Source organism: Hyalella azteca, unplaced genomic scaffold (genome assembly GCF_000764305.2).
Source record: "Hyalella azteca isolate HAZT.00-mixed unplaced genomic scaffold, Hazt_2.0.2 contig10360, whole genome shotgun sequence".
Taxonomy (NCBI): domain Eukaryota; kingdom Metazoa; phylum Arthropoda; class Malacostraca; order Amphipoda; family Hyalellidae; genus Hyalella; species Hyalella azteca.
In genome coordinates this window covers 67594-95208 of record NW_025940402.1, presented here as the reverse complement: position 1 = coordinate 95208, position 27615 = coordinate 67594, and the positions used below count along the sequence as shown (strand labels likewise).

Genomic DNA, 27615 nt, shown 5'->3' with positions numbered 1-27615 from the left:
ACACTGAACTGCTTTTTGACGCACGTTATACATAAATATTTTGAAATATATCTGCAAGAATAATAAGTTTTTAAACAAATTTAAATTGTTTCACATCAGGTTATTAGGCAAATATTTTTACTTCAAACATGTGTACATGCATTTTATTTCACCTAATTAGCGGATTTTAATCCTTTCATTTTTCAAAATAAAATTGTCATGTTTTGTTGAGAGACAACCAAATTTTCTCTTTATGATGTTCAAGTATTTAGTTCTCATTAATAGAGTGATTGAATTACATACTAGGCATACTTAAAGGTTTACTTTTTACGCATGAATTAACTAGTTTGTTACTTGTAACCTTTTCTTCCTATGAGTCCTACAGCTTATAATAGTACTAGTAGATTCTAATACTAGTAGATCCTACTACTAGTAGATTCTACTACTAGTAGATCCTAGTACTACGTAGTACTAGTATTTTCTAGTCTTAGTAGATCCTAGTACTAGTAGATCCTAGTACTAGTAGATCCTAGTATTAGTAGATCCTAGTACTAGTAGATTAGTAGATATAGTACTAGTAGATCTATTACTGGTAGATTCTAGTACTAGTAGATCCTAGTACTGGTAGATTCTAGTACTGGTAGATTCTAGTACTGGTAGATTCTAGTACTGGTAGATTCTAGTACTAGTAGATCCTAGTACTGGTAGATTTTAGTACTGGTAGATCCTAATACTAGTAGATTCTATTACTGGTAGATTCTAGTACTAGTAGGTTCTCGAACTAGTAGATCCTACTACTAGTTGATCCTAGTACCAGTTGATCCTAGTACAAGTAGATCCTAGTACTAGTATATAGTGTAGACCTCACAATTGCCTAGCGTGAGGTAAGCTGCTGAGCAGCTCCAGTATTTTATACCTCAATTTTGCAATTATTATGCTACTCGGTGAACGCTTTACACGACGTTCCTATGAATAATCTAATTAGTGGTAAATAAATTAGAGCCAGAGCTTCTGTTTGAACTCGGCTTATATCCTGGACTCGCATCACTATTTCTTTGACTTGATATCTCTGTGACACGGAAGGGGACTCGAGTTGAAGGATGAATCTCAAGTTAAAATATTCACTTTCACAGTAGCTGTTCATACAAGACGTGTTGTTTCCTAGCATATTTTATTGTCAGACTATCGAAACACGTATGGATCCTAGGACCTTGAAATATAGCTAGAATAAAGCTCCGAGTTTTCTGGAATCAAAATGGAATAAAATTGAAAATGAAAGAACTATGAATTATTTTTAATCGAAGATGTTCTTCAATGCTCTCAGTTCCATGATAGAATTCCGACACAGATTTCTTATGTGCGTGCTGATTTCAGTTTCCGACACCTCATGGCACAGCTTGATATTTTCAAAACGATTTTTTATCCTACTATATTGTTCATCAGTTTTGACATAGTGTTGGCTTGTTAGAGTTATTCGAGATTTTTGCGTACAGATTTATCTACATTGTACAGATTTATTCATATCTCTTCCCTGAACTTTCGGAATTTCATCTTTTTGCTGTGCTCATCATTCATCTATAAAATCATGTCCGAGTATCTTCTCGATTGTCCATTCTACTAGCGCTGAACATGGCTGAAGCTGAAAGTGGTATTTCATGTTACTTACGCCACATAAAATATCTTCACGATAAACCTCGATGGCCGTTGCAGGCGGGTTCTTATTGCATCGAATGCAACATTTAATACATAAAAATCCTCAGTTCTTTGCAAAACGTACGCTCTCAGTAGCTGATCAAATTCACTATAATTACTTTCTTATTTATGCTAAACACAGTTGAGTGCCGTGTTATACAATATCATTAATGAGAAGCTTTCTAAATTAATCATCGTTGGAAATTCCCGTGCGAATGAACTTCTATATTTTTACCCTGGGATTTAATTTTAGTTGCTTTTAGAAATCACTCGTCGATGCTTAGCGTTCATTAATGCCGACTTGCATCGGTAAACAATTAGCTGAATGATTCGTGAAAGCTTAAATCTTGTAAACTTGTTTTTCTGCTTTTACTCGCTCACGATTCAATTTGACCACTTTCAAATTATGTTTTGAAACTAAGTTTTGCACATTTCGCTCTTCGTTTGAAGTAGATTATTACGCATTGTTTAATTATGTTTGTTTCTTGAAGGAAAGCTGGGATCCACTACTTGGTCGCGATCCTAAAATAGTAACATATATACTGATTGATTTATGATCATTTTGTTCCTATAATTTTCAACAAACATAGATTTTATGTAATTTAAAGTAAATTCAAACTTAAATTGGAAGGATTCTGTCCGAAGATAAAGAATTATATAAGTATAATTTACGAGGAACTGAAATTTAAATGAATAAAACCTGCCCTTGGTAATTCAGTAGACAATAAATTTCCCTAGTTCTCAGTTTTATTGTCGAATATTTTCCAAGTTAACAATCAAAAAAAGATTGAAAGTTAATCACTCACGCCGCATGAATTTGCATGGATGTATTCAGCGCCACAACCCGTGCGTTTCATTTATTTAGGATTTACGCTTCGTGATTTCTCCGTTCATTTAATTGCGCCCGGTCGTCGGAAGCTCGTTTAGCAAGTCTGATTTTGCATCGTCTTTCGCCATGTTACCGCTGATGATATTCTTTAATCCATACAGCCGGTGATTTTTAGATGCCGCTCGGAAGTTTGCAATTATAGAATTCCGATAACTCGGTGATGAAAATGCTTTTAGCTTTTTGTCTCTGAAATGTCGAGTAATTCCATTAATTGCCGGGAACGCGTCCTCGTTTGTTTTTTTTTTTTCTCTAGACGTGTGAATTGTTTGTGCTGGAAATGCGATTGAACAAATGACTAAGGAGCTGCAGTAAAGTGGAGCTGCTCTCAATGTTTACTGTAAATTTATTTGCTGTTAGTTAATTCGAATTTTAAGAATCCCTATTAACTCGTTGAATTCCTTTTGCTTATTTCGCTAGTATTTTAGTTTAAAAATCGTATCATTTAAATGCTAATCGTTTGTAGATTTGTGAGCCATTACGTCAACTGAAATGATGCTTTTGACCCGTGACATCGACAGTGAATTCAAAGCTAGGAGAATAACAAACGATGGCAATTGTCTTTCGTTTCAATGCTATCAATACTTTGAACGGAAGGAACACACGATTTTGAAATAAAAACTAAGTAGACATTGGAAAATTCGTTGTTGATTTCTATTTTCTGTCTGTGCGCTTCAGCAAGGCAATAAATTATGCTCTCATTGTCCTACATTTAGGAAATTTTGTGATTAACCTTTTTTTTGGCTGCGTGGCGAGAACCAATGAAAAAGAGCTTAATATTATGAATTTATTTAATCATTTTCTGATTATTGAAAGCTTAGTATTTTATTGAACATAAATCCGTAAGACCAGTTTTAAATATGCGACGTTTGATGCTGTCCATTTTTCGATCAAGCAGGTATTAGCTACTAATCAATATTATATCATCGATTCGCTACATCAAACATTTTACCCCACTGTGGTTTAATGGTCGCGATGCGCCATTAATTCATCAAATAAGAGCCAAGCAGCAGAATCACTCGCAAGCGAAAAGTAAATTCGTCACTTTACTCTTTCTAGTTTCATTTGTAAAACATTCAATTATCGAGGTAATTATTTATCAGTGGCTCCTACTTATTTGTTATTCGCATTTACGCTGATCCGGTGTTGGAATCTTGAGTATATTGTACAAATTCCGTCTGGAAATTATAGTTTCTATTATAGGATTCATTGCTTACAGCGTCTCAGCGAAGTCTCAATATGAGGTCACTGTATCCTTCATGTTTCGGATGTAGCAGTCCCAGGCCACGGGGATTTAGTTTCGACTAGTATATGTTTAGGACGTAGCAGTCCCAGGCCACGATGGATCGCCACCTCTGACTGTCGCGCATCCGCCCTCATTTGGGCCAGCTGATGCACGATGCTGTTGCTTGCTTCTCGCCCCTGGTAGTGGTGCAAGGCCGGACGATCAGGGATTGTGCCCAAGAATATGTCCAGTTGTCTCTTGAATATGGCAACTATCATTGACATCTGGCCTACCACAAACCACGTGAAATCTGGCGGCAGGGCACAGTTAAGAGATGTGATAATTCATCTTGAAATTCCTTGGACTTTTTTTCTCTCAACGAGTAGGTGACGTACAGAAATTAAAATTTTCCATCTCTTGAACGAGTGCCGTCGTTTATATTGCCACTGATTCGTGTCTGGCGTTCGCCTATCCCTGCTTTGTTTCTTTCATTCGCTTTTTTTCTCTGATTTTAAGCTTTCACTTATGTAGCGCTGCTTTTTGGCGCCAGCGTCAGCGCGCGGACCATTCCAGAACCCTCGCCGCATATTGCAAAGCACCGATTTGCGATTTCAATATTCTTGGCGATACCGCAGTACGACCAGTGAAAGACTTTCATTCCGCGTGTAATGATTCTTCGTAAAGTACCAATAAATTTCTCTATCCAATAATATAAAGTGTTTTGTTCAATCAACATGACGGCTTTTTTTATCATTATTCATAATCATAAAACTTAACTCGGTATTCTGATTTTTTGTTCTTTCACGTCATCAAACGTGCAAAACTCGATGCAAAGTACAAACCTACTATTCATCTCGCATGCATTACGTGGACGGTTAATTAGCTTTTATTCTCGCACTCGACACTGATTCTTATCCGCGACGCTTGAGTTATGAAATTGACGCAGTGCATCTTTTCGGGAACGATTTCAGGAGTTATTGAAAAATCATGTTTTTGCCTAGTTAACTCTCTATTCAAAATATGTTACTTTCCTATTTCGTTGTTTTAACTGCATATGTCCAAATTGGGACCAAACTTTCATACTGTTCAAGGGTATATTTCACCGTCATCTCAAATTAGCTACCCATTCGCAAATTTTATCGCGTTTGCTTGAATTTTCTCTCCGCTTCAAAAATCATTAGCAGCAATTCAAAGATAAAAATTAACATGAATTCATTTCACAGTCTGAAATGAGTTTACTTTCAGACAAAAATAACCGGATTTGTTTGACTCTCAATAGGTGTATTCTATGTATTTTTCCAGCTGCTGCACGTAAAGAAGTTCAATCCTGAAACACTCTAATTGGAAAATAATTTGATCTAAAAAAATCACTTAATTAGCTTCATGTACTGAAAAAAATTTGCTCCGCGTCACATTCGGAATGTCGCGATAATTCAAACCATGATATATTGGGACATTTTTCGAAGCGCTAGTGAAAGCATTGCTCTGAAAAATTTCCCTGATCACAAACGCTGTAAAGGATTCTTTAGATTGCACAGTTTTGTTGGCAGTGAAGGGCATAGTTTCAATTCCAATAATATTTTCGCGCGCAGAACGTAGTTTTTCTACGAATTATTTTTCAGGCGAATACTTGCTTGTTAGCTGAACAGAAACAAGACTGCTCCACTCGAGCACATATGCCTCTCGAAAATCATGTGATTAAACAACTATTTCCTGACGGAATATAGGGTTGGGCTTTCAGACAAAGTTTAGCTATTAGATCGTTATTAAAGCGTATTGGATTGAATAATTAATTCACTTATCATGCATCGATGTGCAGTGACGATCAAAGTGAATAATTTTGCTCAAATTAGACACTATAACGCTAAAAATTTGATATTAAAATGTTTTTGTTGGCTCTTATTGGAGTGTTAACTATTTTATGAACATTGCATATAAACAACTCTGGAATTCAACTCTTGAAGGTTATACAATCCGCGCTCGCCTCATGTGTTGTTTTTATACAAGATTAGTATCCGTTAAATTCAGCTGTATGTTTTTCCACAGTAATTATGGTCATTTTTATGAAAAAGAGGCTATCATTTTTTTTCAAGAACTGATTGATACGAAATAGAGAGTATCCGCGAAAGTGGAAGAAGTGAAATGGAACAAGTTTTACGCCGTCACTTTTGGTGCTTTAATGCTCGTGGTCATGTGTCAAGTTGTTAATACATTCCACATACTTCATTGATTGTTTTTAATTCACCCTACTTTACATTTTATATTTTAATTTATCCTAATTCACCCATTTTATATTTCGATTCACCCTACTTTACATATGATATTTTAATTCACCCTACTTTCCATTTTATATTTTAATTCACCCTACTTTACATTTTATATTTTATTTCACCCTACTTTACATTTTATATTTTAATTCACCATATTCTGACCGCCTCTGCCAAATGAAGGAATGCCGTCACCCAATTCTTTCGGGTGATGTTCTACTGATGCCAATTTGGGGGGAATTTCAAATCCGCCGCATTCGCAGCAACTCGGCCAGTTTTCCCTGAAACCTTCTATGAATTTCTCTTGCAGAGCCATGAACCTCGTGGGCACATCTCCCGCCTCGCCAGTTTCCGAGGCACTGATCACGTCGCACTCGGACACCTCTCAGCCCGTGGCCGACATGGGCATCGATTCTGCCCTCATCGCTCGCGACAACGAGGACCACAGGGGAGTTGGCAACGGAAGCCCTGTGATAGGAAGTGATAGAGATGGAGGTTCTGCAAAAACTGGTGACGCCTCCAGTAGTGGGAACGAAGGCGTCGAACGCATAAGGTCCGTTTTGGCTCATCCTCTGGTGACACTCCAGGAGCCGACCGCGATTTCGTCGTCGGCCATCAGGATTCAGTGGAAGGTCAGTAAGAATATCAGAATTTCGAATAGATAAAATTTCTATAGTTGAAAATTTTTTACGTTGCTTCAAAATTTGCAGTTTCGTAAATAACTTTTCACTCTCACGTCTTGTCTACATTGAATTGACTGCATTCTTGCAAACATGGCTTGGTTTTCATTCAATACGATGACTCGTGTTATATTTTGCAGGTACTGGAGCACGAAGAGGTAATGGAGGGATTCTACATCATGTACAGAGACTTGGCCTCTGCTAACCATCGTTTCGAGACGGCAGAGGTCCGCTCCAGAGATATAACTTCCCAAACAATATCCGGACTGCAAGCGTACACTCATTATGAAATATTCGTGATTCCTTTCTCCGGCAGCGTACACGGCCACCCCTCGAATTCTAGGGTTGTGCGAACTCAAGAGGACGGTGAGTTTGCTATTCATCTAAAGCTGGAATATAGATCGAAACAGTTGACGTTTTGGTATTATTATTGTCTGATATGGATTTCACTGTTTTATATTGTTATGCATCATTCGTCTATCACAACACTTTTAATTGAAACTATGAATTATGTTACTAATTATTCCAATAAAATTCAAAATATACAATATCCGTCGCTGAAAAACGCATGTGTGCAGTGCCCACAGGAACTCCCACTGGCCTCTCATCTTTGGTGTTGAACGACACGAGTGCCGTAATATCCTGGAAGCCGCCTCGAGCCACAGACCTTCACGGCCCTCTTGTCTCGTTCTCAATGTGGCTGCGACAGAACGAAACAAGCCCTCATAGCAACCTTACCCTCAGACCTGATCTTCTGAGCGTCACCTTGCACAACCTGACTCGAGGAGCCAGATATACGGTGTCCCTGGCAGCTCAAACCAGGCGAGTTTCTGGATACAATGTTGCTGGTGTAGGCGACGCGGTGTTAGATTAACATTTCAACTCTACTTGACGCTTATAATATTTTTAAATCAGTTTTGTCATCGTAACTTATGGAGAGAGATCTGTTGCTATGTTTCAAGTTCATTATTGAGCTGAATTTATTAAATTGATTCGCCTGTTCTTTGTAATGTTCCTAGAAAATTTAGCAGAATTGTTCTAAATCCGCTGTGCGTATTCTATTTTTAATCTGTCATTATTGCTCTGTAAAGCTACATGCATTTCTTTTATGGTCTCAATTATTTAGATTATGTGACTATGTTAAGATAAATTTAATTATAAAACAAAATCAGCCAATAAACTGCTTTATTTGAATTCTTCCATTAGGTGAAACGTGACTATAAATTTCTCTTGCTGGACAAGTAAGCCCTATAACTGCAGTTCGCTCTATATTAAATGCCTACATTACAGTTCTCTCTATATAACTGCCTATATCTATTTTAATTGCCTCTATTTTTTATTATTAGGAAGGAAGTAATTATTTATTTTGATGTGACAGGTTGGGCAGCGGTCCGCACTCGGACCCGTACCGCTTCGTGCAGGACCCGACCCTGCCGTCGGGGGCGGGCATGGGCCCCAGCAGGGCGCCGTCCCCGCTGCTGGCGGTGCTGCAGGGGCACTGGTTCCTGGGGGGCGCCGGCGCGGCTGTCGTCTTGGCGCTCTCCGTCTGCGTCGCCGTCATCGCCGCCCGCCGCAGGAACAACGAGAAACGCGCGCTCGGTGGTGAGTGTTGCCGCAATGCACATATTTGTATCTATCGCGACGTGATTGAAACACTAATTATTCGCTAATCTATCGCGACGTGATTGAAACACACTAATTATGAAACACAGTAATTGATTGAACACAGTAATTATTCGTCAATATTTCGCGACGCGATTGAAACACAGAAAATATGTGTGGATTATACATTATGTGTAGTTCAATCATACAAATCTATAGTTGAATCCCACTTATGTGTAGTTACAGAACACTGTGTAGTTAAATATGAGATGTGTTGTCCACTAACGAATTACTCCAGATCAATTGTGAAAATAGGGTCCTGCCAAGATGTCAGTTTAACATGGACATGACAGTTGGCAATGAACAAATGGAATGCTTCTTGTCGCGGAGTGAGCTGTGGTAACTTCTTTGCTCAAGAACATTAATGTTCATGTCTTCATGAAACTTTTTGCATTCATTGCCAAGGTCAATCTTTGATGAGCATGCATGAATTTTATTAGCCATTGTTTGCCTCGTCTGATTTAAATGACGTATTAGGTATTACTTTTCAAAATTCATAAAGCCGTTTCATCAAAATTTTAATTGAAAAGTTTTTGGTAAAATGTGTCCATGAGGCTATGTTTTTTTCTCTAATCTATTTCATTTATTGGCAATGTTTCATTTAATGCCAATATTATATTATTGGCAAGGTTAGAAACTTCAAGTCTAATGCAGATTTATGTCCGACTGCGTCCAACTGCGTGGCACAAAAGTACAAGATATTTTTAATACGAGCTGTCGCATAATTATTTCAATAACAAGTGCGTACACAATTAACAAGCTTGGTCCTTGATAGAATTTGAAAATTACGTTTGTTCAATTGTTTGTAGTCGCTTGTTAAGTCGTCATATTCTATGGTCGCGAGACCCAGTGATCGTTTTTAATATTAGTTGGAGACCATCTCTCACTGTCCACTTAAAAGCATGCGACCGAGCCAAATGAACAAATTATACACCGAAGCTTTGATCTTGCAAAACGTATTCGAAGAGAGCTTTTAATTGCACTTGAAACGTATTGCAAACGCTGCACAGTTGACACGCGCGCGTGACGTTGATAGCGTGCAACGCGGCCAGTCTCGTAGGAAGGCAAATGCTTCGCTCATTAAGTTGTTGAGACTCATTATGCTGACGTGTAGCATGACCCTGCTTTATTTACGGATAAAAATACCCACTATTCCTTCGGCTTTGTTGTTGAGAAGCTTAAGGCAATTCCCGGTGACTTATAATGGGACGTAATGAGGTTAGCTCGCCTAAGTAGACTTTGTTTTTCTTAAGAACGTTTGGAGCGCGTTTTAACCTAGTCATCTTTTTTCAGTCCCATGAGCAGCTACAAAACTTACATTTAAAACTTGTAAACTCCTTTGAAACTCGATATTTTCCATTCTTGTAGTGACTCGAGCAATATGGAAAGAAGAAAGTCAAGAAACTAGCTTTGGAAACATTGTCTGGGCTATTGTTGTTTATTTGCTATTTATTTTGTTATTGTTCGACTGTTACCGCATTACTTTTGAAGTTCTCTCTGACTCGTGTTTCGAAGGAGAATAATTTATAAATATTCTTTTGTGTCCAATATTGTCGCTGGTTTGAGTCTGTGTTACGCATATCTTATTCAGTAATGAGTAACGGTACTTCAGCATCATAATGTATATTTCGTAGTATAGTACTATTCATTCACTACATTCCAAAGAATTTTATTCTTTGTACCTGGTTCTGAAAAAAAATTTTTGTCCAGCAACTTTCTTTTCGACAACTAACTTTCCTCTATGTTTCAATTCCACGGAAATGACAAAAATAATTTTTAGTTCTTAGCTGACAAACTCATCTCCACCATTATTTATTTGCATTATTTTTCCTGATTATAATTCTGCGTGTGATATTAACTCAGGTTTTATACTCGTTTCGAAGGATATAAAATGGAGCCACGAGGCATGAACGGGTCCACGGGCAGCGGAAGCAACGGGCTTTGGATTGAGAGAAGCGGCAGCAGCAACGGCAGCAACGCCAACACTCTCGACACCAAAGCTGACCCTAGCACTGAAAAGCTTCTTAACGCCGTCAGCATTACTCCGGCCGAGTATGTTGAGGTCTTTGCCACACCCACGCATGTCCTGCAGAACAACTTGCAGAATCCTGCCACCTCGCCGCTTCAAAGCCATCGAAACTTGATAAACCAACGTGAACTGCAGGACCAACGAGACCTGCAGAACAACCGTGACCTGCAAAATCTGAAAAACCGAGGAATGTCTCCATGCTCCCAGGAACAACAGCCCGAGACTCCCGTAGCGTACGCCACCACCAGCATTATACGCAACAGAAATGTGAGTAAATTAATGTAGTGTCTCATGGTAATTTATTAAGAAATCAACATGGTGGACTGAGGCCATACCATTAAAACGTGCTTAATGTCTCATAAAGATCGAAATTTTCGTAGCGGATGATATCGAAATATTCGTAGCGGATGATTCCTCGTCTGTGATTGGCGGGCTTGAAAAGCTGTCAGTGATTGGCCGATGGAGTTAGTAATTCCAAACTATTTTTGATTACGCGACCCTAGTTAAATAACCTTTTAGAAATTGATAGTTTATCAACTGAGCCATCATTTCATTTTAAAATCACGTGTTTTGAAAAGTAAATGTAAAATCATAAGAAGATAGAAAATTTCAATTATCTATAAAGGTCCTAGTATTGGATTGATTGATTGCATTATATGCCTGAATCGTGTGATCACTTACGTCTGCTCAGGTTGTGACGATGTCCCTTGAACAGTAAGCAACTTTGAAATTTCTTTCTATCAAAATATCAGACAAATACAAGTGAGCATGAAAACGCAATGGAAAATTTTAAATGGAAATCAAATGTCCAGCTTGTAGCAAAAATATTTAATCACTTCCCTTATTTTTTTCGATTTAGAATACACCGACTTATTCTTCATTAAATATATTACTTTGGTGAAACCTGTTCGTAACTTTGCGTGCTGGTAATGAAATATTTCTGGTTGGATGTGTGCAGAAGGGGACACTCACCCCTAACATCATGGCCGCGCCCCCGGGCAACGACTACACCTCAGCATCGCAAGTCCCCAACCACAACCTGGCTCTCTACTGCACACTTAAGAAACAACAGCAAAAAGACGAACAACAGCTGCAGCAGCAGCGACAATTTATACCTTCCCCGCACAACGTTAGTACTCCATTCCTGTATTTAGTCGTTTCGTACTTATTACATCATTAAACATCAATTAAACAATTACGAAATTAAACATCAATTTCGTAAAATTTTCACGTTCTGTTTTCGTTATAAGGTCATATGTTCAGCTGAAATACTTATCATTTAATTGAATTAAATGGAAGATTTTATTTTAATTTGTCTGAAATGGTTTAGGCAACCGGGAACGATGTTTGGCTGACATTTGATCATTATTTTTTCCCTTTAATTTTTCTATGATCCAGCCTCACGGGGCTGCTCATCGCGGGTACTTCTCCCCGTGGGATCAGTACGCTCCCCCCCTGCCCCAACACCCTCCGCCCGACCCTCCCCACGCCTCTCACTTGCTCCCCCAGACACAGCGTCGCCAGCAGAGCCCCTTGGTCGCCAGGGTATCGCAGCACAAGGTAGGGTTTCTTCGTCTCTCTCAGCTTGTGTTTTTTTAATTGTTAGGACTAATTCATATTTCTCCTTTCCATGTCACTACTAAGATTCTTATTAATAAATTCGACGAACTGTCTTCATGTGAACTCGGCCGGTTGCCGAGGCGTTGTAGATAAAATTAGCTCCACACTAAATCTATATTGAATTATTAACCTTCTTTTCAATGTTAAAGACTCGCTTTTCAGCGCATTTTCTCATTTAATGAAAAAAGGCGCTATTGTGCTCGCCATGTCCGTCCGTCCGTCTGTCTGTCAGTCCGTCCGTGACTTCGCGTTTTCGTCGACGAGAAAATGCGCTCTCTGTCACTCACTGCAGTGAGTACGGAGTTTTTTTTTTTTTTTTTTTACATGTGAAAATTACAAATCGGCCTTAACATGATTCGAAAAATGTTCTTTTTAAAATTTTATATTGGTTACTCAACCTGCTGTGCCCACTCTACTCTAGAGCTTTCCTGCCGTTTTCCTATGCAGCCTCAAGCGCACTCAACAGCATCTCTGCCCCGCCAGCCCTGCGCGGCTCCAAGTCCACTCGTCAAACGCGGGGTCAACACCGGCGACTTTGATGGCCTGGAAATTTCCTCCTCATCCTCCCCCCGACACGAGCTCTCTGATTCCTCGTCTCAAGTTATTCCCGGTCTGCAAGGTCTTCAGGGTCTAAGCGGGTCTAGGGTTATTGGAGCCACTTCCGCGGCTCGATTTGGACCTCGGGAGACCTCGAACTTAAACCCACCCATTCCTAATTCAAGCTTGGACATGTCAGGACCTCCTAAAAACTTGAGGTTCGGTGAGGTAATCCCCACGACTGTGAGGCGTTCTGACATGTATAACAGTTATCAGACCCCTGCAGTGTTGCAATATGACGATCAGCCCAGGTTCTCAGACCTTTCAATGTATGACGGTACTGATGCGCCGTATTCAGAACGCAATGCATTCTACGAGTCTGCCTCCATATTCTATGGCACGCCGTCCGATGCCAAGAACAATCAAGCGCCGAGACACAATCCTGTCAGCAACTCGGACAGACCCCAGCAAATGGAATCAGTGGCACGGTAACGTCGTCGCGTATTTTTCGCTCTCTTTTCTTAACATTGACATGTTTACGTCCTAATCTCTTAGTTCTTCATTCTTTTGTTGACTTCAGCTATTTGCTCTGTTATCCTCGTTTTTTATGTTGATGTTACATTATCTCAGAATTTACTCGACATACATGGATTTCACTTATTTTCTTCGTAGAAGAACGAAGAATTCAAATTTTGCACTTATAAGCTCTCTTAATGTGGCCAATTGTACGTGAATTTGGAACTTGATGTCATATCTCGATGTGCCATACTGGGGTAAAGTATCCTGCCTTCTACTCCTTCTATTGCTTCATGCAACTTGTTCGATTGACTTATCAAAGTCAAAGACTTTGTCCACCTCTGAACGTTGAGTATTCAGCTAATATTATTCATGATATTTTCTGCGTTTTTTTCTGCCCCCTCCGATTTTGATGTTTTTGTACCCTATTGTGCTCAATTTGTTTTTCTTTGTTCTTTACATTATTGCTCATTTATACATACTTTTTCTTCTGACGAGCCAAGTATGAGAACTATTATTAGTATGCTGAAGGGAGTGAATTCTACACGCCTTATTGTACATTATAAAAGATTTGTTTCTGTCTAAGAGAACATGACATTTTCGTTATCGAATATCTACACATCTTGCATTTAGAATTGTGTAAGTAATTCTAAGCATTGAGGCTTTACACATCCTTGCCTTCCTCATAACTTACTGTATGTCGTGTGTGCGTGTATACTAGGAGGACCTGTTGTCCGGCTTGTCGATTTAAATGAAATATATATCAGTAGATAAGGTAATTCTCATCGAAGTAGAATTGCATATAAGTCGGAAAATCTTCTAGTCAGATGTTGAACTATCATGTATATTGTGTTAGAGAACATTTCTGCGATTTCCAATGTCTGGAAATCGGTTACATGAACACCTGATTAACGTCAGAGTGAGCTTTCTAGACTACTGAAGTCTAGTGACTGTCAGAAATATTCTTTATTTTCGGAGGAAAAAATGATTAAATGAAATTTGAATTGGAATGCCATTCCATCTGCCTCACATGGACGGGTGAGAGTAAGATTATCAACGCAATGTTGCAGTTTATGTTCACATTTTCTGTAGCGGTAGCTTTGCTATGGCACAAAATAATACGTAATTAAACATAAAACACTCAGTATGCTAGAATCTCGAACTTATTTGTTGGAATCTTCTTCCATTTGCTCACATTTCGAGTTTGAAATAATTTCAGATTTATTGTTGAACTGTTAATCGAAAACTCGTGCAACTTGTTTGAATTCAAGCTCAAGTTTTTCATTTATATCTTTTGCTATATTAGTTCTTATTTTAAAGACATTACTAATGAAAATGATTTTTCAGTCGTGATTCTTCTTGGTATTTAATCGCTTTACTGTTAAACGTGTAAAGCAGTGTTTCCCAAAGCGGGCGATATCGCCCCCCTAGGGGCGATGGAAAGATTTTGGGGGCGGTAAGGAAGAAGAGGGCATTTGGGGGGCGTTAGGGGGGCGACAGTCCGAAGTCAAATTCAGAGGTTCCAACGTTTGTTTGACGATTAGTACTCAACACGTGCAGACATAGCGATGGTTTTTTTACCCAGATGTGTATTTTAACCTCTCCTGGGTTTACGTCTTGTACAAATTAACGGCCGGACTCGCGGCTGGTCTCACGTTCCAAATTCAATGTTCAAGAAATATCTCTCAAACTAATGAACTAGACTGGATGAAACTTGGTACACGTATTCATTAGGACCTAACGGTAATGTTTAGCTCGTGAAAATTTTTTAATTTTACCTTCCTTTTTTTTTTTTGCCATAGTTATATTGCAATACGGCCGAAATTCTCAGTGATCAAGGAATTTCTTCCAAACTACTGAACAGATTCGAACGAAATTTTGAATTTACAGTCCTAACTACCGAACGGTAATGTTTAGCTCGTGAAAATTTATTCGATTGTGCCTTCGTTTGCTAGTATTTTTTTTTCATTTTGCCTTCATTCGTGATTTAAACAGCAATACGTGCTTAAATCCGCAGCAATCAAGAAATTTCTTCCAAAACTACTGAATATATTTGAACGAAACTTGGTATTTAAGTACCTAACCTCAGCAACGGTGATGTTTAGCTCACTACAACTCTTTCGTTTTGCTTCATTTGCGAGTTATACGGCTATACGTCGAACGGTCCTGGTTAAACCGGCCGGTAGAAAAGCCGGTCGTTCATCCTATATCTGTATAACTCGCGAACGAAAGCAAAATAGAAAAATTGTGACGAGCTAAACATCACCGTTGGGAGGTTAGGTATTTATATACAAAGTTTTGTTGAAATCTGTTCCGTAATTTAGAAGAAATTTCTTGATCACCGCGAATTTAAGCGACAAATTATCTGGCGATGCGGGCCGAATATAAGGAAGTGTGAAATCAGGAGTGACGGTGAAATAAAAAAAAAACTCGCAAACAAAGGTAAAATCGAAAAATTTTTAAGCTAAAAAATCACCGTTTGGTAGTTAGGAATGTATATTCGAAATTTCGTTCAAATCTATCCAGTAGTTTGGAAGAAATTCTTGGATGACTGCGAATTTTGGCCTTTATCGCAATATAACTCAGGAATGAAGGTGAAAATTAAAATTTTTACGAGCTAAAAATCACCGTTAGGTTCTGATGAATACATGTCCCAAGTTTCATTGAGCTGTGTTCATTAGTTTGGGAGATATTACTTGATAATTAAATTTGGAGATTGGTCGTGCGATGACCGGCCACGAGTCCGGCCGTAAATTTGCCCGAGACGTCCTAGGTTTCTAGTGCTGAAACAGTAAAAACAGCTGAAAAACATATTGGTTCACTAAATGGGGTTCTATTCGTGAAATACACAGTTGCGTTTAACCTTTATCTTTTAAAATTGCAGCGTACTAAATTTCAAGAAAGAGGCGATGTTTTTATATCTGTCTGTGGAGGGCGCTAGAAATTCACTAGGGAGCCAAAGGGGGCGCCAGCCTGAAAAAGTTTGGGAACCACTGGTGTAAAGCGACATTGCAAAATGCAATTTGCTTTATTTTTATTGCTTAAATATGAACTTTGACACGAGTTTCCATCATTTATATAGTTTTACTGCAGTAATGAAAGATATTAACTAGGCCCATAAGTTTTGCACGCACGAATCCGTTTTGAGATGCTGGGTGATTCATGGAAACTTCCTGTTTTGTATTTAACGCCAAGCAGGCAGATGTTGTAGGAAAAGGGCGGTGAGTTCGTTACATCCGAGTTCACTTTTTGTTGATCTTTCAAATCAGGAAGTTTCTGTGAATCACCCTGTAGCTGGACGTATATATCCCGGAAATGAACAACAAAATATGTTGAATTCGATTATATGATAGTAGAAATGGTTAGGAAAGTTCGTCAAAGAATTATTTTTGTGGCACTAGTTATATGAACCTTGACGAAGTGTGGTGGCTTAGCTTTTCATTTTATAAAGACGACTAAGTGTGATTTGAGAGTGCTACGATGATAAATTGTTAACTGACTTTGGGATAAACAGTTATAACTAACGGCGACTAGTTTTTCAAAATTTGCTTCATAGGTGTGAAAATTAGGTAGAGGAGTGACTATTAGTTGCGCAGTTTTAACAGCGACGACGAAAGGGAACGAACTGGAACATTTTGAAGTTATCAAATTCTTGAGTAGTCTCGTCTCTTGATGATCAAATTCTCCTCTCATGATGTCAAAATCGAGTCAATTCATGCATCGCTTCTCCACGATACGTGTATAGGAGGTAAAGGAAAACAAAGCTTGCCCAGCTTATGGTGTGAAACATTCTTACGATCATTTTCATTTCTGCATTTGCTCATGCATTCAATTTTTTCGGATCACGCTTATACATAGCAGTGAAATTGCAAGCTCCCATGTAACCATGCGGGGCCAATTGCATATTATATCGAGAAAATTTTAATTTTTGCAGCCATTGTGACCTAATAAGAAGGATCTTGTATAGGTACGCGTCTTGAATGATGCAAGTTCCTGGTATGGAAAAGTATTACGGAGTTACAAAGTTTAGATTACAAGTACATGTGGCCACTTTTCGCGTGATTGCCGCGCTATAATGATAGCATACAAAACTTCGAAATGTTAACTCTTATTGCCATCATTATTATTTGCAATTGGCGTAACATGATGTTTATGCAAAAAAGTAATGGAGTTATTAAGAATACTCTGGTAAATCGAATGGGCTGGTTCTAAATGTATTAGTATTTTTGGTTTTCTACTTTGACAGGGTTTTCTGTCAAAACCAATTGCTTCAAAACCTTGAGATCTGTTCAATGAAACATAAAGTGTTCTGCATTTCTTCTATATTTCTTTAATTGATGTGATCTATGTGCCATCACGATTGTTGAACATAATAATGTTTAGAAACTCTCGTGCTTTATGAGACGTGTTCTCCTCATATCATTGTAGGTGCCGAGTGTGTACAGTAAAATAACATTGTACGTGTAGATGTAGTCGTCTAAGAGCTATTCTTCTCTCAATAGTTCTTCAGCCTTCTTAGAAGTTAAGCTAGCAAGAGGCTAATTTGTGTGATTTTCTTTATGTTTTATAATTAAACACCCCCTTAATAGGACCATTTATTTGACACGAGTCTATGGTATATGGCTTGTGTTTGCCAATACATTTTTCGTGAGAATGCGATCTCCTACTTATTGTTGGGTGTCGATTGACAGCTTGACTCTTCTCACTGCAAAGGAAGTAGAGTCAGCGGTGCGGCATTTCTGTGAAAAAACTTTAATTAGGTTTCTCTATTATTAAGGATATGGTATATTTTCTTACGAGTGGTAATGGAAATGTTATCATTATTGTTAAGTTGTACAGGTTATTTAATTTTTGTACATATTTTGGTCCTGTATATTGTGAATAATTTCAGTATTTCTAAAGCGTAATAAATTTAACCAAAGACTGCAATCGCGTCTCAATTTATCCTCAGTTTCACTATCATTTTTCATAAACAAAAATTGACGTCATTTAAATATTTTATCTTCGTCTTGACGTTGCTCTATGTAGAGCTGATTGGTGAAAGAAAAATGACCAGCTTGTAATGTCTTGTATATGATTATCGATGAAAATAATATAGACAAATATATTGATGGGAGGCAATCAACCTTGAATCAATCTCCGAAATTGGGATGTTATCACTACTGATTAATAAGCATTAATACTCGTAATATCTTTATTCATTATATCATCGCATCGAAGAAGTTGATCATTTACATGAATTTTTTACACATCGATATTTCAAACTCCCCAGGTTTCATATCACAATCGGCCTATTAATTCCGTATCTCATTACCAAGTAAATCGCAGCCATGAGCCATTAGGTTTATTCTGTAACGCGAAAACTACTCATGTTGCATTAATATCTAGTGAAACTCAAACTCAAGTCAGTTCAAATCGACGGATTTTGGCATTTAGAAAATATAGTTTACAACTCCTTAGAGTTTTAAGATTTCATTGTGGTGGAAGTTTAAAAACATTTCAAAGTTGCCACCTACAGTTAAGTTCAGGAGAAACTGAAAAATATACCAAATTCCGAAAGAGAATCGGCTAAGTAGAATGAAACAATCAAGGGATTGTGGGAGCACATTCATCAGATTACTGTAGAAATTTGTCATATTCAGTTAAAATACTTGAGTTATACCCATCGGAGGAACGACGTTAAAAAAAACATATGCGTTTATATCAGCCTGAAATGTTTATTAATTAGAATTTAACACGAAACTGACGTTGAAATTTGAACACCGGGTGTGACGCGAGACAACAGGTATTCATCATTAACACGTCGTTGCTATTGATTATTGGATGTTGATAAAATTTACAACATCTGATCAATGCTATAAATTAAACCAAATCCCGATTCTTAAGATACCACAAAATCGCAACGTTGAAGTAAAATCTTTCACTATAACACCAAATATGGATTACGCACGAAAAGGAGCATTTTGTACACTGTCAGTATTTCAACATTTGTGATGGATGTCTACATCAACCTTAAATTCCAGCTCTAAAATATCGCGTACGCCCAGCTTGGCCTTAGCCGCTTTTCCCAACGTTTTTTTTCAAACAACTTTTTAACAAAGTTATTTTAAGCGTTCCAGCATATAAAGAAATGTGAATCTTTAGCTATTCCAGGTTTGAACAATAGCCGTGCAAGGTGCGAATGTTTCTATATAAATGCATTAAAGAACAAAGGACTGGCCGGTGACTGGGGATCGCCTGCCGAAGACCACCACTGCCCTGGATGTAATGGACCATCATGATTCCTGCCTTCCGGAACGTAGCCTTCAACACTTCAAGCGTCCGTATCTAGGCCGTGCATCGAACCAGCCCTCGGTCGAACGGCCGGCCACTTGTTGAAGGACGATAAATTTTGGAACAGAACTATGCTATCTGAAACCGAATCTCTGATGCGGTGAACGTAAAATTACGTAATTTAACAATGCCCGGAAGTCATTTTCGATCCGCGGCCTGGTGGTGCACGGCAGGTTCTATGCAAGGCCGGAGGAGGACAAAGCCGAGTGGTTCACGGCTGATTCCTACACAGAGATCCAAGGCGTTCGATTCAGGGCTTATTGGTGCAAAAAATTGGTGGTGCACGGCTGCGCTCCCGTGACTGGCAAATGCCTGGCACGTGCCCGGCTGTATGGTGTCAATTGAGCATAAATAATATTGGACAGGACAAATACTAGCATATGCCGGGCTCAATTAATTATTGGCTTTATTATTGGCGCATTAGCTGAGATGGATAACAAATGATATTTTTTAAAGATATTAATACTAAGCAATAGTTGGCAGACCCCTGGCAGGTAAGAGATTGTATCATTGAGCTGCGCACGATCTCCTATAGATTCTCGATTATTAAAAGGCAGGAAAAGCCTGGTTTAGAAGAATTACATTCAATGGAATAAATTCGATTCATTAACATGACGGTAATCCTCAGAATTTCATCGTATCATATTCTCACTGTTAATAGTAACGCAATTAAATAATATCTATTGAATTTAAGCACAGAATTGAATTTTTTCCGAACCAAAAGATTGCAGAAAATTAAATTGTTCAGTTAAATTGTTCACACTTGACTGCGAGCAAAATGCACCGTGGCTGAGTAGACAGACCATTAGACTTCACGCAAAAAGCTGTTGACGTCTTGGGTTCGGTATGGGGTAAGGTAGAAGCTTTTTCCTGCGTGCATTTAAGGACCAGTACTCATTTGAAGTCCAATATAGCATTTGCATTATATACCAAATGCCGTCGCGTGTAATACTGCTCTAATATAATGTTGAAGGCATGATGATAAATTGTTTGTGACCACTTACCAGAAAGCTTATCCTAGTTGATGTTGCAAGCCGTCCGTCGAATACAGTACAAGGCTGCCATGACTGATGATTGTCTCGAAGAGTTAAAAGCCAAAAATCAATAGGAAAATCAATTCAATATTAATTGGGATTTCATCCAGAATGGTTTGCCCTCATTTTGCGGGGCAGAGGTAGAAAACATCGGTACTAGTACTTTTTCCTAACGTTCGAAAAACTCCTAATTCCTAGTATTTTATTCGCCATTTTGCAGACCACTTCCCTATTCATCGTTAAAAAAAATCAATTACCGACCTGGATCTGCCATCGCACTCACGACTTATCAAGTCCCATATCAGGAGAGAAAAAAAGATTTTTTATCATGATAAAGAAGTTCTGCTCTCAAAGGAGTGATAGAACCTGCTGACGCCTACTAAGTTATTCCAAAGTTTAAGCGAAAGTTTATCCAGGCGATCAATTCCTGTCGTTCTGAATAGTCAAGAGCTTGGAGAATTCCAATTAAGGTGTCTCTATACTTAAAAGCAATATCTTCGAATGAGACACTTCGAAATAAAGGTAAATGTATCGAATTTGATTTGAAAATTTGATACGCTATCTCATATTTTAGAAACGTAATTGAATTCAAGCATTGTTTGCTGAGAATATAGACGAAAAAACGAAAGAAGGATCTTAAACTTGGACCAACATATCCGAAATAATCATTTATGATTTCTTTCTAATTCAGAGGTGAATTTCAAGAATATTACTTCAAAAATCATTTAGCTCTTTATCAGCTTCTTCGTGTCTTGAACCATAATAAAGCGGACATAGAGTGTTGTAAACGTGCATTATACAATACAGCTGGCCCTGATCTGTGTGTGGAAAAATCTTCATTGCCTAATTTAAACATGATAATCGGCGACGATGTGAGCAATCATACGCCGTAGATTTGATTTAACCGTCAATTAGTATTGGTTGACCAGTCAATTTAGTATTTGATTTGACCGTCAATTAGTATTGGTTTACCAGTCAATTTAGTATTTGATTTGACCGTCAAATAGTAATGGTTGACCAGTCAAATTATTATTTGATTTGACCGTCAATTAGTAATGGTTGGTCAATTTAGTATTTGATTTGACCGTCAATAAGTATTGGTTGACCAGTCAATAAGTATTGGTTGACCAGTCAATAAGTATTGGTTGACCAGTCAATAAGTATTGGTTGACCAGTCAATTAGTATTGGTTGACTAACAACTGAATGGACTGACAACTAGTCCTAAGAATATTTTGGTAATATAGATGTCAGTCAAAGACGTTACAGGAAAAAATAACCATGCATGCCACCAGCTCGACTAAATCAGCATTTAAATAGTCAGTGGCAATTTTGAAAATTCTTCTCAATTAAAACTCGATCGTATACAAGATCTGGAATCAGAAAATATTTTGATTGACTTTTATCGACAACCTACACAGCTGAAATTTAGTAAAGAAATATCTTCGATAATGGCGATAATTTTTTATCCTTTTATTTGATTGTAATCTCGTTATTGGAGTAACTGCTTCTGCATACTCCCTCCGAGTATTCAACTCATTTATACGGGGGAAGTACTCACTAGTGATTCGACCACTTTTGGCATAACCCATCATAGCTTAAACCGGAATAGAAAATTTTGGCTATTTTGATCATTCAGTCAAAAAAAGGTATTTATTGCAGCACGTGTTTATCAAGATCTCAGTTAATTGCCCTGTGAAGATACCAAGGTATTATGACGGATGGAACTTGTTAACACTTTGAATTAAAGTTGTGCACTTTTCGTCTTACGATAACGAAAAGTCTCGATAACAAGAGCAGAAGCACGCAATTGCGCTCGATGAGATATTGCATGTCACGTTGACAAAGCAACAATAAAATCGGAGGTGATACGGGCTGCAAACAAGTGTCCATGCAAATCCCGCTGAAAAAGTTCGCAGCGGAAAAGTTTGCGATGTTCGTCGTGCAGCCGTCTTTGCAGCAAATGACTTTACACATCCCCTCGTAAATATTCGGTGAAGTACTCATTGTCGCTCGGTGCCGGTAACACTTTTCATTTCCTGCTTATAAAGCTTTGTTTGTAACTATGTGTACACAGAACCAGATTGATGAATCTATAGCAGTTTACGAATGATATTCTTTGGGAGTTCACTTCACGGATTTTTATTCACACAATCGTAAATATGACTGCACTTTGCAGATGCTCGTACAAAGAATTGAGAAAAGAACTTCAGAGGAACACTGCCTTACGAACTAATCGTGCAGTAAATAGGTTCGAATAGCGGTTCATTCGTAATGTGAAACTATTTTTCAGTTAAAATTATATAAAAGTCGCCTCTTTACGTATATATTGCGCATTCGAGAGGGTGAAAAATGATTATTTTTACATTGCGGTACCTAATAAGGCATCTTCCTGACTCAAGATAGTGAAGGCCGTACTTTCATTTCAGCCGTTCTCCTTTATCAAGTCGACGTCCCGCATGCCGGAATGTTTCTTGCTAATTTTCAATTTACCATTTATAGATATTGACGTTTTTTTATGAAGATCCATTGCTTTTTCCTGAAATGCCTAAATTGCTTATGGTCGCACAGTGAAGCACAGATAGTCGTATAGCGAAGCGCGTCTCTTCCGATCAGGCTGATCGCAATGCGGTTTGGTCAACATCGCACCAGCTATGGAATAATCTCGTACAGCAAACCACAAAATATGCAGCGTCATCAAGGTGAAAGATCTCGTCTATCACAAATTTATTGAATACCAAAATCCTTCTCCCACAAGGAAAGAAAGGTCTCGTGTGGCCAGCGCATTGAAGCTGATGGGAAAGGTCAGCGTTAAATTTTTAGAGCAACAAAGAAAGAAATACGTCATGTAAAGAAAAGGGAAGAAACTTAGACAAAATATCGATTATAATTGACTTCGCACACATGCACGATATAGACAGAAAATTGTAATCAAGTAATAAAAAAATAACTAAATTATTTGGGCAATAAATCATCGAAAGTGTTTATGAAGGAGCAAGTTTTAGTGTCGTGGTTATTGCTGACAAATTAGGTTTATTCATGTAAATAAGTCAACAACGCGATTATTTCCATAGGGATTAGGAAGACATAGGTTGTAAGCTTATCATAAGACTCGGCAAACATTATGTAACAAAGTAGTTATTTGGCATCAGTGTTAATACTTTTAAAGAATTTAGGGATTGGTCCAACTTTTTCATACCCGTAATTATTTGAATGAATTAACGATCCAACTCGATACGATATATACACATTTTCATATATTACCTCTCCGAGGGTGGAATTCTAAGAATGATGGATCATGTATATGAGATTGATCCAGCCTGGTAACTAGATTACTAGATCAGTTAAAAAATATCAGCTAAATAAAAAAGGGAAACGTAAATAGTTTAAAACTTTTCATCAAATATGATATGTGTATGCACTTGCTCATGGATCACCGCTCCTGAATTCCATCCATTTCACTCCAGAATCCACTCGCGGAGAGTGTCCTTAACTCATCTTTAGCTAACAACACTGAAAAACCACTACCGTCCACTATATACTCTGTCTCAGCAGCAAGTCCACTGGAAATGCTAATCGAACATTTACTCACCTGAAGATCAAGAATGTATTTTCCACTAAATCAAGCCATCAGTAAAGACATATTCGACCAAAACCTGGAGCTACAGTTGAATTCAGCTCAAGATTCCTTTCTTGGAGCAAACGAATTGTTCAATGTACCAAGGCAAAGTTAGCTGCTAGGCAGTTACAAAACAGATTTCAGCATTTCATGATAATCCTATATATAAACTTCATTGTCACAAAATTCTCTCGATTACCAGTGCCAACAAGGTCTTTAATGACTTTTACAAAATAATGTTAATTATGTTTTCGAACACAGTGACATTTTTAGTTTCGCCCTCAATACACAAGCACATACTACCAACAGAATCACGGAAGGGAGTGCGTAATTTATTGGTCCCACTGTCGGTGTGCCCAAAATACTTGTAAAATACCCTAGAAATGTAACCAATCACAGCTCAGGGAGAATGAAAGCTTAACCCAAGTACTTAATTAAGAGCGTTAGTAATTACGAACGACTCCCAAAGTTATTCCACGATGTTTTCAGAATTCGATCGCATGATAAAATTGTTATCAAATTTAATTGATAAATCAATTACATTTATGCCATTCATGCACAAATTGTACCTAAACAGTTCGTTTCGATACCCATCACCTAGATGTCTAAACTTTTCGACTTATTTAAATTTATTTTTCCATGATTCTATTGAATTACTTAACTAGCATTACATTAATAGCAAAGTGTCTAGCATGGTTTTAATAAATCATGACAAGATTTAATATCCAACTTCAACCCTCACTCGTCAGCGTCTCGGACAAATTTACCGCCGGACACGCGGTCAGTCTTGTGGCCAGTCTCACGGCCAATCTCCAAATTCAGTGGCCAAGGAATACCTCCCAAACTAATGAACGCAGCTCGATGAAACTTTGTACCCCTCACTCGTCATGCCAAGTCCCAAACCGTAGAAAGACCCATGCGAACTTAGTTGAAAGCATGGGGCTAGAAAGACCCATGCAATGCTTGCGTTAGACCCCTGTAGCCACACTGTTGAAGAGACTGGTGAGCGATCGACCATCATTAACCTCATTAACTGTTACCATCCTGTGATAACTCTTAATAGATATGCGATACTTTTCGTACTCGAAAAATACGCATAGTTTCGAAATATTAAAATAACGTAATCTTGTTCGATCCAGTTAACCGGTGGCTAAAACCAATTCTGTTGAAAACCTATAAAAGCTCTCTCTCTTTCCCTAATCGGGCGGCAATGAGGCGACATATGCAGACTTACTTTACATATTTTGAGTGCCTCCACGGGATCAAAATTTGTTTTGAGTGCCTACACGAGGTCAGTGCCCCCAGAGCACGGGGTTAAAATTTGCTCTGAAAAAGAAATTTACTAAATACTAAAGGAATAATTCATGAATTTGTTGATAATTTTCAATAGAGAAATAAAAATTTCATGATATATCCACAAAGATTTACCATACAACCGAAACCGACTTTATTTCAAACACTAATGATCAGTAGGATGTTACAATATCTGTTGGAATATTTGGTAAGTTTTCAACTAGCTACTACATCGCTGCGTCTCAATGTTAGGAGGCACATTTAAAAATTAAAACTGCGTATATTTTTCGCAGGCATACAGTTGAAAAGGAATTAGACATCAATAAAAGGTCGTTTCTTACTTCTGTTGCGGTTTAGCCAGAAGATGCACAACCAGAGTAATTTTTGTGGTTATCTATTCCCTTAATTAAGGCTGCCAAATCTCGAGTCTGTTAAGTTGAGAACGCATTACGTCCAATTGCTCACGCTTGCACTCGGGAACGCTTGCACGACCCGTTCCTTGGCAGCACCGAGCGTTCTCATCTGGAGACGTTCCAGTCATGGAGCCATACCAGCGTAAAGTTCCCCAAGAACGCATGTCTCCCATGACTTCTATGCATTGAGACATCACTAGCCTCTCATGGATGCTAAGCCATTTCACTTGAGCCAAGCTACTAAACTGCACATTACGCATTGCAAAGTTTGGCTTGATGGTCCCGATGAGCCGATTAAACTTCAGAGAACATCTAAGTTGCCACATTTGGACGATATTCGAGTCTTCTTAACAAGAGAAAACTTGTAAACAGCAACCTTGATAACCATTTCCATACGCCGAAATGCCCTTGCTCCTAAATAATTAGCCTTAAATATTAGGGAACATAAAAAGTAACGTTACAAATTTTCTCCCGCATTTGACTGATTAGTCTCGTCTCTGCACTTTCTCAAATACTCGACATGGGAGCATTACGCTTAAATCTGACAACATAGGATATCACTAAAATTACCGTCATATTATTTTGTGAAGAAATCTTGCAACAAGATAAAAAAGTATGCTTTTATTACAGAAGAACGATGAAATAGCTATTTGTCTATACTGGCATATGATTGACTAATATTAGTTATCGGTAGAAATAATAACAAATAACTGGTAAGCACCCGTGCACTTATTAGCATGGGACCACAAATTTGTACAAGAAAATGTCGTGAAATCATCTCATAGAGAGTTGCTTTATGCGAGGACGAGCGAAGGCTGCAGGCCTGTAACCAAGCAAATATTTAAATACGGTGCTGGCCTGAGGAAAATGTTCGGCCCGAGTAAACATAATTATGGAAATGCCCTCTCAAATTTAAATAAAGAGGCATCATAGACATGATCCATTGGATGGGTAATTGGAGTGAGGCTCTCAGTACAGCAATGCAGCAGTGCTGATACTGAGCCCGTAGAAATAATGATGTTCAACTTGCTGTGCCAGTATTGTTCGCAAATATAATACTTAAGATAGTCACTGCAGATTGGGAAATAAAATTACGTATGTCGTACCGTTGATTATATGGGTGAAGCTAGAATATTTTTTGTTTGTATTTACATACAGCGACAACTTGTTGATGACAAAAACATAATCTAGTGCAGCAAAATATCACAAGCATTATAGAGTGCAGATGAACATATCGAAGGAGCAATCGGTGATGTTTGGGGAATTTTTATCGATATTCTCGCTGCAGAGTCTGTCTCTTCTGTCTCCCAGTCTGTCTTCTTAATTAATGTCTCTTCTAGTGAATTTTAAAATAGAAATGGTAGAGTTGGAAATGATTTGAAATTGGATATTTGAATTTCATTCGTTCTAGAGGGCAATTTTGTATTTGGTGATCAGGTAAGCACAGTGATCGATTGTTTTCAAGACTACGAAACAGCTTTGCCGAAATCATTATTTCCACTTGATAAGTGATAATCTGCGTTGACAATTCTTTGGAGCTTGAGTTCAACGTACAAAAGATTTATTTTCCACAAAGTTTCTAGTTATCTCGATTAACAAATTCCGTATTTATAATAGAATAGAAATGTCGGCACTGAAGAAATTTGCCCATGGCCTGTAGCCGATTCTTGTACTTTTCGCGACTTTATTCCACAAGGGCCTTATGAACCCGATCTTTCTATAACTGACGAATTGATTGAGATAGCTGCTCAACTTATTGCAAGGCCCGTAAGGTGCTAGGCATTTCAAGACTGACCAAATGCTCCTGCATAGCTTCGTCTAGTCTGTTCTTG

At 38.2% G+C, this 27615-nt stretch overlaps 1 protein-coding gene across 1 annotated transcript in view; it reads left to right on the top strand.

Annotated features, from left to right (window-relative positions):
- Nucleotides 1-13948, top strand: part of LOC108678087 (roundabout homolog 2) — a 39076-nt gene extending 25128 nt beyond the window's left edge. Inside the window, exons 8-15 of the mRNA XM_047882413.1 lie at nucleotides 6360-6681; nucleotides 6870-7095; nucleotides 7308-7551; nucleotides 8108-8331; nucleotides 10275-10687; nucleotides 11379-11549; nucleotides 11819-11980; nucleotides 12488-13948. Coding sequence (XP_047738369.1) covers nucleotides 6360-6681; nucleotides 6870-7095; nucleotides 7308-7551; nucleotides 8108-8331; nucleotides 10275-10687; nucleotides 11379-11549; nucleotides 11819-11980; nucleotides 12488-13069 — 2344 coding nt within the window. The 3' untranslated portion in view covers nucleotides 13070-13948. The remainder of the gene's footprint in view (nucleotides 1-6359; nucleotides 6682-6869; nucleotides 7096-7307; nucleotides 7552-8107; nucleotides 8332-10274; nucleotides 10688-11378; nucleotides 11550-11818; nucleotides 11981-12487) is intronic.
- Nucleotides 13949-27615: the final 13667 nt, after the last annotated feature.